At 42.6% G+C, this 13,850-nt stretch overlaps 1 protein-coding gene across 1 annotated transcript in view; it reads left to right on the top strand.

The window, feature by feature from the left end:
- Positions 1 to 2,406: 2,406 nt before the first annotated feature.
- Positions 2,407 to 13,850, top strand: part of cfap54 (cilia and flagella associated 54) — a 139,623-nt gene continuing 128,179 nt past the window's right edge. Inside the window, exons 1-9 of the mRNA XM_020452271.2 lie at positions 2,407 to 2,610; positions 2,983 to 3,088; positions 3,358 to 3,501; positions 3,712 to 3,880; positions 4,027 to 4,085; positions 4,169 to 4,426; positions 6,803 to 6,904; positions 10,016 to 10,208; positions 11,706 to 11,804. Of these exons, the coding sequence (XP_020307860.2) occupies positions 2,462 to 2,610; positions 2,983 to 3,088; positions 3,358 to 3,501; positions 3,712 to 3,880; positions 4,027 to 4,085; positions 4,169 to 4,426; positions 6,803 to 6,904; positions 10,016 to 10,208; positions 11,706 to 11,804 (1,279 nt within the window). The 5' untranslated portion in view covers positions 2,407 to 2,461. The remainder of the gene's footprint in view (positions 2,611 to 2,982; positions 3,089 to 3,357; positions 3,502 to 3,711; positions 3,881 to 4,026; positions 4,086 to 4,168; positions 4,427 to 6,802; positions 6,905 to 10,015; positions 10,209 to 11,705; positions 11,805 to 13,850) is intronic.

The raw sequence follows: 13,850 nt of genomic DNA on the forward strand, positions 1-13,850 counted from the left end.
TTCATCCTTCTCTACACTGAAATCACCCTTGCCTAACGATTGCGTCTGAAGCTGGGCTTGCAGCACTTCTATCCTCGCCATAATTTTGGTCGTTCTCCTGTATATTATGAGTACAGCGACTGCAATTAGAAGGCATCATGTTAATGTTACTACTTAGCTTCAGCTGGTGGAGGTCGTGTAGAACAATGTCCAGAATATATATTTTTAAATATATCATTACGCACACCTGCGCCTCATTGGACCCACCTGAACTCTATCATTATTTGATTGCTTCCCCTTTATCTGTCTGTTTGTTCCCTGTGTCAGCATTGATGTTGTTACTTTGTCCACTCCAGACACTGTTCCTGTCCTGTTTCATGTCTATTATTTATTAAATGTTCTCCCGATCTCCATTGTCGAGCCTGACAAAATAAATATTGCAGTCAGAGTGTAGTATAATTGCAGTTCAGCAATTACTGTGTCCAAAATACCACAGTCGAGTGCAGTTTCAATGCAATTATCCCCATAGAATTTTTATATATATATTTTTTACCCACGCACTGCTACTGGACATGGCACAGGTCTCTTTTTTTAAGCCCATAACCATGCGTGTGAGGCGAATACTTTTGTTTCAAAGTAGATGTAATAGTTTTGATGTCTTCACTATTTTTCTACAATGTAGAAAATAGTAAAAATAAAGAAACCCTTGAATGAGTAAGTGTGTCTAAACTTTTGACTGGTACTGTAGCTAGATGTAGAAGGCCTAAGGTTAATAAGGTATTTCTGCTTTTTATTTGTAATAAATCAGCAAAAATGTCTAAAAACCTGTTTTTGCTTTGTCATTACAGTGTTGTGTGTGGATTGATGAGGAAAAAATATTTTCATCCAATTTAGAATAGGGCTATAACTTAACAAAATATTGAAAAAAGTAAAGGGATCTGAATACTTTCCGAATGCACTGTATACTCTGAAACTGGTATGTATCGGCATGTACTGACATAGCAATAAGAACCTATGACATGTCCAGATGAAAAATACATCAACTGAACTCTAACCGTTACAAGTACACTTATGTGGTTAAGGACAAACTAACACATGGTTGGGAAGTCCAGGGTGGAGACTTGTCCTTGTAGCAAGGGCCCAGTGGTTAGTTGTGTTGAGGTGGTGCAGAGTCCTTTTGATCTGTTGTCTCTGCACCCCTGTGAACTGAAGCAGAGACTGTGTTGGGGGTTAAGGCGTCCATGGAAACAGGATGCACCTGAGCTCAATTTCGATTGAGGGTCTGAATACTTTTATGTAAATGTGATATTTCTGTTTTTTATCTGTAATATTTTTTTTACATCTAAAAACCTGTTTTCGCTTTGTCATTATGGGGTATTGTGATGTCATTATGGGGTATTGTGATGTCATTATGGGGTATTGTGATGTCATTATGGGGTATTGTGATGTCATTATGGGGTATTGTGATGTCATTATGGGGTATTGTGTGTAGACTAACGAGGGGGGGGAAAAAATCTATTTTTTAAGAAAGCTGTAACGCAACAAAACCTGGCAAAAGTCAAGGGGTCTGAATACTTTCCAAATGCACTGTATATCATGGGAGCAAGGTATATGTATAAACAGGGAATACCCTCACGAAAAAAATATTGCAGTTAGAGTGTTGTATAACTACAGTTCCGCAAATCTGCGTCGAAAATACCACAGTCGGGTGCAGTTACTGCACTTTTACTGCAGTTTCAAAACGGCAATCTTTTTTTGTAAGGTTAGAGCAAACAAAGTAATTATCCTGCTGGACATGGTACGTGTCTTCTTTTTTTCAGTCCCTTAATCATGTGTGTGAGGTGAATACTTTTGTTTCAACGTTTCTTTGTTAAGACTACCAACAATCACGCGATTGCACCCTTCTCTCAAATCCTGCGACCAGTTATTTAAAAAATCAACTCCCTCAACCGGGATCGATCAACTTCACGTGTTTCTGCTTCGGACCAGAAAAGGCTACAAGGACACGCCTGATGCCCAAACCGATAGTTCATTTAAGAATGTATTAAAATTAGGTGCTAGGGTCAGGGTTAGGTTAAGAGTGATTTTTACGTGTTTGGTAGTTGGTTTAAGCGTAAACTGTGTCCATAGTCTCTCCCCTTCACCAGCCACCATTGATTGAGAAAACACTCTTTTCACACCACTTCGATACCGATGTGATTTTTTCGTAGGTTGGGGTAATTAATGTAGCAGGTTAAGGGTAGGAAACGGGTTAGGGTCAGCGAAAATGCAGTAACCTGCTATAAAAATCACTTCGTTTAGAAGTGTCGGGAAGTGTCCCATCTTTGATAAGGCCGTGGGACGGGAGTGTCGGTGTGTGTTGTCCAGCAGATGGCGCCAAACCACAGACAACGAGGGTCGCTACCATGACAACCGCTCTAACTTTGGTACGGTGAAGTTTGTTGTTGGGTGTGAGTCAGTGAAGCCGCTTTTGTCGACCGAAATGGAACCACTGCCAGCTTCATTTTACGGGAACATGTGTAAAAGAAACCCAGTAATATCAGCGTTTGATGGAGACATAAAAAAGTGTATGTCATTTATGAAACGAATTAGTACTTTGCCAACCTACGACCACAACTCATACGCAAGAGGGTGAGACATTTCCTGGCTGTATCCCAATCAAGTGTCACGTTAGCTAACGGCTATCTTATTCTTGTTTGAAAACTAGGCCTAACGTTAGCTAGCTAGCTAGCAGTAACTTCAGTTTACGTGCAAGCTAGCAGCCTGATGTGTGAATTTCTCCAGCCAGAAGAAGACTGGCCACCCCTCATAGCCTGGTTCCTCTCTAGGTTTCTTCCTAGATTTTGTCCTTTCTAGGGAGTTTTTCCCAGCCACCGTGCTTCTACATTGCTTGCTGTTTGGGGTTTTAGGCTGGGTTTCTGTATAGCATTTTGTGACATCTGCGGATGTAAAAAGGGCTTTAGAAATACATTTGATTAGATTTTTTCTCCCCAATGTATGTAGTGCCAAAACTCTGTTTGAAATATGGAACAAGTACAAACCTCGACTACCAACCAACTACTATGAAGAACACATGCTGCAAATGGCAGATTTTCTTTTTGGCATCAAGGTTTGTTTGAATTCCCTTCTTCTCTCTCTCTCTCTCTCTCTCTCTCTCTCTCTCTCTCTCACTCTCTCACTCTCTCACTCACTCACTCACTCACTCACTCACTCACTCACTCACTCACTCACTCACTCATTCACACTCACACTCACACTCACACACACATACACACAGAGCTACATATATTTGATTTGACCACAAGGATTCCCCGCCACACCCAATCTATTGTATTACTATCTTCTTTGTTAGTTCAAGCTCAGTTTTTTTCTCTCCAGTTATACAGGCTGGGTCTATGGCAGGGCTACTGTCGCTACCTGCAGCAGTTCAGCACTGTGCCCTTAGAGGACATTAGGGATGTTGACCACTTCAAGACCTCCTTCTTCCCCAAGGGGTTCGACACAGACCAAGCCAAGCTGACGGTGAGGACAGTATTTGTGTGTGTGTGCTTATCTGTGTTCTCATGTGTGTATATGTTGTGTCTGTGGATCTGTGTTCAGAATGAAACAAAGCCGACAAGAACACACCTCACATAATGGGCTTGCCGTTTATGTTGTAATTTTTGTGACGGTCTCTATCCTCCACCTCTTTGTGTGTCTTACCTGTGTCCCTGTGGCCTGTGTGTCTGTTAGTTCCGGGCTCTGCAGGGCTGCTGCCTATGTGCCTTCCAGCTGGAGAGGGAAAGAGGGAGCCAGCCCACCCAGAAGGGGGTCCAGAGACTCCTCAGCATCCTGGGGTTTGTCAGGATCATGATGCAGGCCGTGCTTCCCCACGAACATCTCTGCTGGCTTCTTTACAATGGTACAGTAATACAGTAGCAATTACAGTGGTATAAGCAGTATGTTGGTTGAATCAATGTCTGAAGTTGTCAGTTGTGGTTCAGTGTTCTCTGTCTGTCTGTCTGTCTCTGTGTCTTTCTATCACTCTCTATCTTTCTCTCTCTTCAGGTTCACTCTATATCTACAACATCTGTAGATACCTGATGTCCATGAGCCGCGCTGCACAGGTACACAATCTAACAATTACATTTACTTCCATGGTGCATGTGATTGTTGGTAAATGCGTATGTTGTCCCTTCCTCCCCTCCAGGCTATGGAGTTCCTTCTGTGGGCCTGTATCTGTCTGGAGACCTCCATCCCCCTGATGACTGCCAGGTTCCTGGCCTGGAGGGCAACTCTGTACTGTGCTGTGTGCCAGTGTTACTATGACAGCCAAGCCAATGTTCAGGCAGAGGTGTTTGCACGACGAGCCCTGGGTAAAGTCAGTGAGCTGGGCAAGCTGGAAGAGATGAGTGGTCTACCTGCCACCACTGAGACTCAGAGAGCATACAAAGTGGCCACCATTAAGGTATGGGACAGGTTGATTCAAAACATTGCAAGTTTTGTGCAGTGTCTACCTACATACAGGTCCAAAAGGCATGATGCACTGTCTTTAGTAGGGATGTGACAAATGTAAAAAAAAAAAAAAAATGGGGGGGTTCATGTTGACCTATTGTAACTAATGGGGAGATTTTACCTCATGGCCTTAATTTTTATTTTTTTTATTTTACTAGGCAAGTCCGTTAAGAACAAATTCTTATTTTCAATGACTGCCTAGAAACAGTGGGTTAACTGCCTGTTCAGGGGCAGAACGACATATTTGTACCTTGTCAGCTCAGGGATTTGAACTTGCAGCCTTTCAGTTACTAGTACAACGCTCTAACCACTAGGCTACCCTGCCGCCCCATAATAGCAACGACACACATAAACTATGCCATGAAGACCAGATAAACAGGATTAAATAAAATGACTGGTACCCAGGCATGAATTACTATAATATACAGTGTATTCGGAAAGTATTCAGACCCCATGACTTCTTCACATTTTGTTAAGTTACTATTCTAAAATGTATTAAATAAAACATTTTCCTCATCATTCTACACACAATACCCCATAATGATAAGACAAAAGCAGGTTTTTAGACATTTTTGCAAATGTGTTACAAATAAAAAACTTAAATATCACATTTACATAAGGATTCAGACCCTTTACTCAGTACTTTGTTGAAGCACCTTTGGCAGTGATTACAGCCTCGAGTCTTCTTGGGTATGATGCTACAAGCTTGGCACACCCGTATTTGGGGAATTTCTCCCATTCTCTGCAGATCCTCTCAATCTCTGTCAGTCTGGATGGGGACCGTCGCTGCACAGCTATTTTCAGGTCTCCAGAGATGTTAGATCGGTTTGGGCCACTCAAGGACATTCAGAGACTTGTCCCAAAGCCACTCCGGTGCTGTCATTGCTGTGTGCTTAGGGTCGTTGTCCTGTTGGAAAGTGAACCTAAGCCCCAGTCTGAGGTCCTGAGTGCTCTGGAGCAGGTTTTCATCAAGGATCTCTCTGTAGGATCTCTCTCGTTCATCTTTTTCTCAATCCTGACTAGTCTCCCAGTCCCTTCCACTTGAAAAACATCCCTGAAGCATGAAGCTGCTACCACCATGCTTCAGCGTAGGGATTGGGCCTGCCAGGTGTCCTCCAAACGTGACACTTGGCATTCAGGCCAAAGAGTTCAATCTTGGTTTCATCAGACCAGAGAATCTTCTTTTTCATGGTCTGAGAGTCCTTTAGGTTCCTTTTGGCAAACTCCAAGCGGGCTGTCATGCGCCTTTTTCTGAGGAGTGGCTTCCGTCTGGCCACTCTACCATAAAGGCTTGATTGGTGGAGTGCTGAACTCTGGAGCTCTGTCAGAGTGACCATCTGGTTCTTGCTCACCTCCTCAACCCTTCTCCCCCGATTGCTCAGTTTGGCTGGGCGGCCAGCTCTAGGAAGATTCTTGGTGGTTCTAAACTTCTTCCATTTAAGAATGATGGAGGCCACTGTGTTCTTGGGGACCTTCAATGCTGCAGAAGTGTTTTGGTACCCTTCCCCAGAGCTGTGCCTCGACACAATCCTGTCTTGGAGCTCTATGGACAAATCATTTAACCTCATGGCTTGGTTTTTGCTCTGACATGCACTGTCAACTGCAGGACCTTATATAGACAGATGTGTGCCTTTCCAAATCATGTCCAATCAATTAAATTTACCACAAGTGGAGTCCAATCAAGTTGTAGAAACATCTCAAGGATGATCAATGGAAACAGGATGCACCTGAGCTCAATTTCGAGTCTCATAGCAAAAGGTGTGAATACTTATATAAATAAGGTCTTTCTGTTTTTTATTTGTAATACATTTGCAATAATTTCTATAAACCTGTTTTCGATTTGTCATTATGGAGTATTGTGTGTAGATTGATGAGGGAGAAAAATATTTTAATCCATTTTACAATAAGGTTGTAACTTAACAAAATATGGAAAATGTCAAGGGGTCTGAATACTTTCAGAATGCACTGTATACTCTGAAACTGGTAAGTATCGGCATGTACTGACATAGCAATAAGAACCTATCTGTTGTCTCTGCACCCGTGTGAACTGAAGCAGAGACTGTTGGGTGTTAAGGTGTCCGCATGCTTCCTTGCCGAATGCGGTCTAGAAGAGTTTGTTCATATATTATGACGACATTTTGTGACGTTTTGTTCGTTTCGGACTTTGGCAATTTTCCCTCTAAACTGCCGCGCAGACTGCCTCACAGAGGAAATATGAGCCTGCGCAGATAAGCGCAGTCTGTTTTAGAATAAGTCAACGGGTCTGAATACTTTCCAAATGCACTGGACTATAACCACATGAATGGTATTTTATTCTACTCACCTACAGCTAGCTACCATGGTGTTTAAACGGTCGGTGTATGAACCCAGGAGGAAACCTAAAGGCCTCTTCAGACACAAGCAGAAGAGTAACCTCAAGGAGATTCAGAGCGTAAGCACTGCTATTGTATCAATCTTTCAAAATCCTGCTTTATCCGGGTATTGTGAAAACAGCCTAGTACTCCAATTCTTAGTCATGTATTTCTCTCTCTTAGTTCAATTTCAGTGGGCTTTATTGGCATGGGAAACGTATGTTACATTGCCAAAGCAAGTGAAATAGTTAATAAACAAAAGTGAAATAAACAATAAAAAATGAACCGTAAACATTACACTCACAAACTAGTGTCTATATACAGGGTTGTGCTGATGTGCAAATAGTTCAAGTACAACAGGGAAAATAAATAAACATAAATATAGTTTGTTTTTAACTGGTTGACCTTTTTTTGTGGCAACAGGTCACAAATCTTGCTGCTGTGATTGTGCACTGGTATTTCACCCAATAGATATGGGAGTTGATCAAAATTGGATTTGTTTTCAAATTCTTTGTGGATCTGTGTAATCTGAGGGAAATATGTGTCTCTAATATGGTCATACATTTGGCAGGAGGTTAGGAAGTGCAGCTCAGTTTCCACATAATTTTGGGGGCAGTGTGCACATTGCATGTCTTCTCTTGAGAGCCAGGTCTGCCTTCGGCAGCCTTTCTCAATAGCAAGGATATGCTCACTGAGTCTGTGCATTAATTCATTTTGGGTCAGTCACGGTGGTCAGGTATTCTGCCACTGTGTACTCTCTGTTTAGGGCCAGATAGCATTCAGCATTCTTTGTCTAGACTCTTACATAGATGGGACGCTTCACGGCAGACTGGAACCACTTTAACTAGTTTATTTATCTATTTTTTATTTCACCTTTTTTTAACCAGGTAGTCTAGTTGAGAACAACTTCTCATTTACAACTGCGATCTGACCAAGAATAAAGCAAAGCAGTTCAACACATACAACAACACAGAGTTACACATGGAGTAAACAAAATATACAGTCAATAATACAGTATAAAAAAGTCTATATACAGTGTGTGCAAATGAGGTAAGATAAGGGAGGTAAGGCAATAAATAGGCCATGGTGGCGAAGTAATTACAATATACCAATTAAACACTGGAGTGATTGATGTGCAGAGGATGAATGTGCAAGTAGAGACAATGGGGTGCAAAGGAGCAAGATAAATAAATAAATACAGTATGGTGATGAGGTAGTTGGATGGGCTATTTACAGATGGGCTATGTACAGGTGCAGTGATCTGTGAACTAAGTAAGACGTCCTGTGTCTTTTCCATTTTGTTTGTAGCTAGCTACAGCTTGTTTACCTGTTGTGTCAAGCCACTACGGTTCACAATGACGGTGTGCAGAAAGTAGTCCATCCCAACTTTTTCCCACTGATCTTTGTCGATAGAACCTGCTAAATTCAGGGCAGCAATGTTGTTGAGAGCAGTAGAAACACTTTTGCAGTTCTTCATGGTTAACGTTATATCTTTTCAAAAAAGCCGAGTTAGACAGGATTATCTACACATTTTGAGCAGCTCATGCTTTAGACAGAAGCGTGCTACATGGCAGACCCATCCGAACTCATCTCTCAGCATGTCCAGCCCATCCATTATCTCAGCTAATCATGCCTAGCAGGAATGTTCATGTCTTTTTCTGTGGCTAAACAAACTAGGCTCATAATTTAACAATTGTATTTGTATTTACAGATGGCATAACATTTTGTTATTAAGACACATGAAAGGTCACATCTTCCAGAAGGCATTTCTGCCAAAAAATTGCATTTTGATAAAGATTTTTTTTCCTTCTCATTCAAATCACTTTCCTGTGAAGTAGAGACGTACGACTTACGCCTAGATTCTTGAAACGGTTCACACATAATTCCTCCTTTCACCATTTCCCTTCGCTTGTGGACTTCAGTACACAAGACATCAGCTCTCTGTGACCACCCGAAAAAACCATTCCAAGCCAAACCTTCATATGCTATTTGTATTAAACTTTTCAACTATTGTCTTTCTCTTTCTTTGGGTCAACTACTCAGCACATTTTATGCACTGTAGTGCTAGCTAGCTACTAGATTCATTCTTTGATCTTTTGATTGGGTGGACAACATGTCAGTTTATGCTGCAAGAGCTCTGATAGGTTGGAGGACGTCCTCTGGAAGTTGTCATAATTACTGTGTAGGTCTATGGAAGGGGATGAGAATCAAGAACCTCCTAGGCTTTGTATTGAAGTCAATGTCCCGAAGAAGGACAGAAGCTAGCTGTCCTCTAGCTACACCATGGTTCTACCCTACAGAGTGATGTTGAGGCTACTGTCGACCTTCAATGGAAAACAGTGTGTTTTAATCTATTATTTGGTGTAATTTTATCTAAAAATGATAAAAAATATATAAAAATGTTTCACTATTTACTATTTCTATTTAGGGCCAGATAACATTCCAATTTGCTCAGTTTTTTGGTTGATTCTTTCCAGTGTGTTGTAACGGTTTTCTAGGTGTGAAGGAGAGTCGGACCAAAATGCAGCGTGTAGATTGCGATCCATAATTTAATAAACAAACGTAACACGAATCTAAATACAAACACTACAAAAAACAATAAACGTAACGAAAACCGAAACAGCCTATACTTGTGTACACTAACACATAGACAGGAACAAGGACACTAAGGACAATCACCCACAAAACACTCAAAGAATATGGCTGCCTAAATATGGTTCCCAATCAGAGACAACGATAAACACCTGCCTCTGATTGAGAACCACTCCAGACAGCCATAGACCTTGCTAGATCACGACACTAGCTACAATCCCAATACATACCAAAACCCCAAGACACCACAATACAAAACCCCATGCCACACCCTGGCCTGACCCAATACATGATGATAAACACAAAATACTTCGACCAGGGCGTGACATGTGCCAAATAGTTATCTCTTTGCTTGCTTTGCTTTGGTTGGGTCTAATTGTGTTGCTGTCCTGGGGCTCTTTGGGGCCTGTTTGTGTTTGTGGTGGAATGTGTGGGCATCACTTCCTTTTAGGTGGTTATAGAAGTTAACAGCTATTTTCTGGATTCTGATAACTATAGTCCTAATATCTCGCTCTCTCACTCTCTCTCTCGCTTTCTCGTTCTCTCTCTTTTTCTCTCTCTATCTCCCCCTGTCTCCCCCTTCCCTCGCTCCTCTCTAGATGCCGTGGCCTCGAACCCCTACAGAGCGAGTGTTGATGGAGCTGTTTGAGGGGAACGCTGCCCAGTTCCTGGCGATAGTGGAAGCGCTGTGGGACACCTCCCGTCGCCCACTTCAGACAGGCATGCCCGAGGAGCCAGAGATACAGGAGGTCTCCCTGGAACTCATGTCTGCAGGCATCAGTATACTGTCTGGTTAGTATTCTACTTACATTACATTCGGCAACTATTCAGACCTCTTGATGTTTTCCACATTTTGTTATGTTACAGCCTTATTCCAAAATGGATTCAATAAAAAAATAAGCGATAACAGTCTTTTTGACATTTTTGCAAATGTATTAAAAAGAAAAAACATAAATAACTTATTTACATAAGTATTCAGACCTTTTCTATGAGACTTGAAATTAAGCTCAGGTGCATCCTGTTTCCATTGATCATCCTTGAGATGTTTCTACAACTTGATTGGAGTCTACTTGTGGTAAATTCAATTGATTGGAAATTATTTGGAAAGGCACACACATGTCTATATAAGGTTCCACAGTTGACAGTGCATGTCAGAGCAAAAACCAAGCCATGAGGTCGAAGGAATTGTCCATAGAGCTCCAAGGCAGGATTGTGTTGAGGCATAGATCTGGGGAAGGGTACCAAACATGTTTTGCAGCATTGAAGGTCCTCAGGAACACAGTGGCCTCCATCATTCTTAAATGGAAGAAGTCTGGAACCACCAAACTGAGGAATCGTGGGAAAAGGGCCTTGGTCAGGGAGGTGACCAAGAACCCGATGTTCACTCTGACAGAGCTCCAGAGTTCCTCTTGGAGATGGGAGAACCTTCCAGAAGGACAACCATCTCTGCAGCACTCCACCAATCAGGCCTTTATGGTAGAGTGGTCAGACGGATGCCACTCCTCAGAAAAGGCACATGACAGCCCACTTGGAGTTTGCCAAAAGGCACCTAAAGACTCTGAGACCATGAGAAACAGGATTCTCTGGTCTGATGGAACCAAGATTGAACTTTTTGGCCTGAATTCCAAGCATCACATCTGGAGAAAACCTGGCACAATCCCTAAGGTGAAGCATGGTGGTGGCAGCATCATGCTGTTGGGATGTTTATCAGCGGCAGGGACTGGGAGACGAGTCAGGATCGAGACAAAGGATGAACGGAGCGAAGTACAGAGAGATCCTTGATGAAAACCTGCTCCAGAGTATTCAGGTCCTCAGACTGGGGCAAAGGTTCGCCTTCCACAGCCATGACAACGAAGGAGTGGCTTCGTGACAAGTCTCAATGTCCTTGAGTGGCCCAGCCAGAACGCATAACTTTAACCCAATGAAACATCTCTGGAAGGACCTGAAAATAGCTGTGCAGCGATGCTCCCCGTCCATTTTTAATACATTTGCAAACATATCTAAAAAACGGTTTTTGCTTTGTCATTATGGGTTATTGTGTGTAGATTGAGTGGAATAAGGCTGTAACATAATAAAATAATACTTTCCGAATGCACTGTTTATAACCGTTATCCCGGTTAGTATCGTTGAGATTTAGAATCTATTTTGCAAGATAGATCCTTTAGCCCACACACTCATAGGCTAGCTTCATTAGACTCCACTTCAGTAGTCTCACAGTGGCTGTTGGAAAAGACTACCATTGATTGGACTGATTGAGATTGATGCCGTTTCCCTTCATTGTATGTTTAGGAATTGGAGGGTCCACTGAGCGATCCAGGGATGACAGTATCCCCACCTGTTTAAATGCAGTGACAGCCAACTTTACTCTGATGGACATGGCGGCTGCTGGTGAGAACTTTGGAGTACTGTCTTTCCATATTAGCTAGTATGGTGCTGAAGGTGAAGTTTACCCTAAAACCAAAATTGGCTTTTCCTAATGTTACACTGTCTGTTGGTATAAAACAACATGATCAGTCCACCCCTTCAAGCTATCGCCTAGTCATTTGAAGTATGCCCATCAAGCTTGTTTGTGTCTGAACAGGTAGCGAAACTCCAAGTTGGTTCATCAATAAACAAATTACATTGATCAAGTACACCAAATTATTATCCAACTCTGTGGTATTCTCAAGTATACAACAAGGAAACAGACCAATATTTAAAGTTTATTTTCAAAATTATTTTTTACCCTTTTTCTCTCCAATTTCATCACATCCAATTGGTAGTTACAGTCTTGTCCCATCGCTGCAACTCCTGTACGGACTCGGGAGAGGCGAAGGTCGAGAGACGTGCGTCCTCTGAAACAGGACCCAGCTAAGCCACACTGCTTCTTGACACAATGCCCGCTTAACCCGGAAGCCAGCCGCATGTGTCGGAGGAAGCACTGTACACCTGGCAACCGTGTCAGCATGCGTGCACTCGGCCCACCACAGAAGTCGCTAGAGCACGATGGGACAAGGACATTCCGGCCGGCCAAACCCTCCCCTAATCTGGACGATGCTAGGCCAATTGTGCGCCACCCCGTGGGTCTCTGTCGTCTGTGTCAGAGCCTGGACTCGAACCAGGATCTCTAGTGACACAGATAACACTGTGATGCAGTGCCTTAGACCCCTGCACAACTCGGGAGGCCGAAACAGGCCAATTTAAAAACGATTGAACTATATTGAGCTATTGAACTTGTGATTAGTGTGGTTGCGAAACAACACACCACTATTTGTCATACTTCAATTGCTTATTATCGTTATTATTCCCACCGCTACTCCTTCAGCTTTTATGCAAAATATACCATTTTAACTTTATATCGTGCAGAGAGGTTTAACTTGAGTTGCTTACATTTACATTTTTGATACTCATACTTTTTGAAATATAATCAGTTGAATATTCTAATTTTAACATGGAGGTCTACAGTGACCAAAAGATGCAACTACGACTGACCACAACCACACAACTACTGACCAGATCTACTGACCACACAACTACTGACCACAACTACTGATCGCAAGTACTGACCACAACCACACAACTACTGACCTCAAGTACTGACCACAAACACACAACTACTGACCACATCCACACAACTACTTACCTCAACTATTGACCACAACCACACAACTACTGACCACAACCACACAACTACTGACCATAATCAATGACGACAACCACACAACTACTGACCACAACCGCACCACTACTGATCACACAACTATTTAACCACACAACTCCTGACCACAACTACGGACCACAACCACTCACCACATCCATACTGTAGGTCCCAAAGAACCTGCAAAACAACCTTACAACTACTGACCACAACCACTCACCACATCCATACTGTCAGTCCCAAAGAACCTGCAAAACAACCATACAACTACTGACCACAACCACTCACCACATCCATACTGTAGGTCCCAAAGAACCTGCAAAACAACCTTACAACTACTGACCACAACCACTCACCACATCCATACTGTAGGTCCCAAAGAACCTGCAAAACAACCATACAACTACTGACCACAACCACTCACCACATCCATACTGTAGGTCCCAAAGAACCAGCAAAGCAACCATACAACTACTGACCACAACCACTCACCACATCCATACTGTAGGTCCCAAAGAACAACAACTACTGACCATAATCAATGACGACAACCACACAACTACTGACCACAACCGCACCACTACTGATCACACAACTATTTAACCACACAACTACTGACCACAACTACTGACCACAACCACTCACCACATCCGTACTGTAGGTCCCAAAGAACCACTACGGCTGCATCACTTGGAGTATTGGACATGGGAGGAGGAACTGGACGGAAAAGGACCCTGGGCTCAGCCTGGAGAATATCGCCGTCCCAAGGAAGAACTAGAGGCGGCTAAAGCAGAGAG

Source organism: Oncorhynchus kisutch, linkage group LG19, assembly GCF_002021735.2.
Source record: "Oncorhynchus kisutch isolate 150728-3 linkage group LG19, Okis_V2, whole genome shotgun sequence".
NCBI classification, from domain to species: domain Eukaryota; kingdom Metazoa; phylum Chordata; class Actinopteri; order Salmoniformes; family Salmonidae; genus Oncorhynchus; species Oncorhynchus kisutch.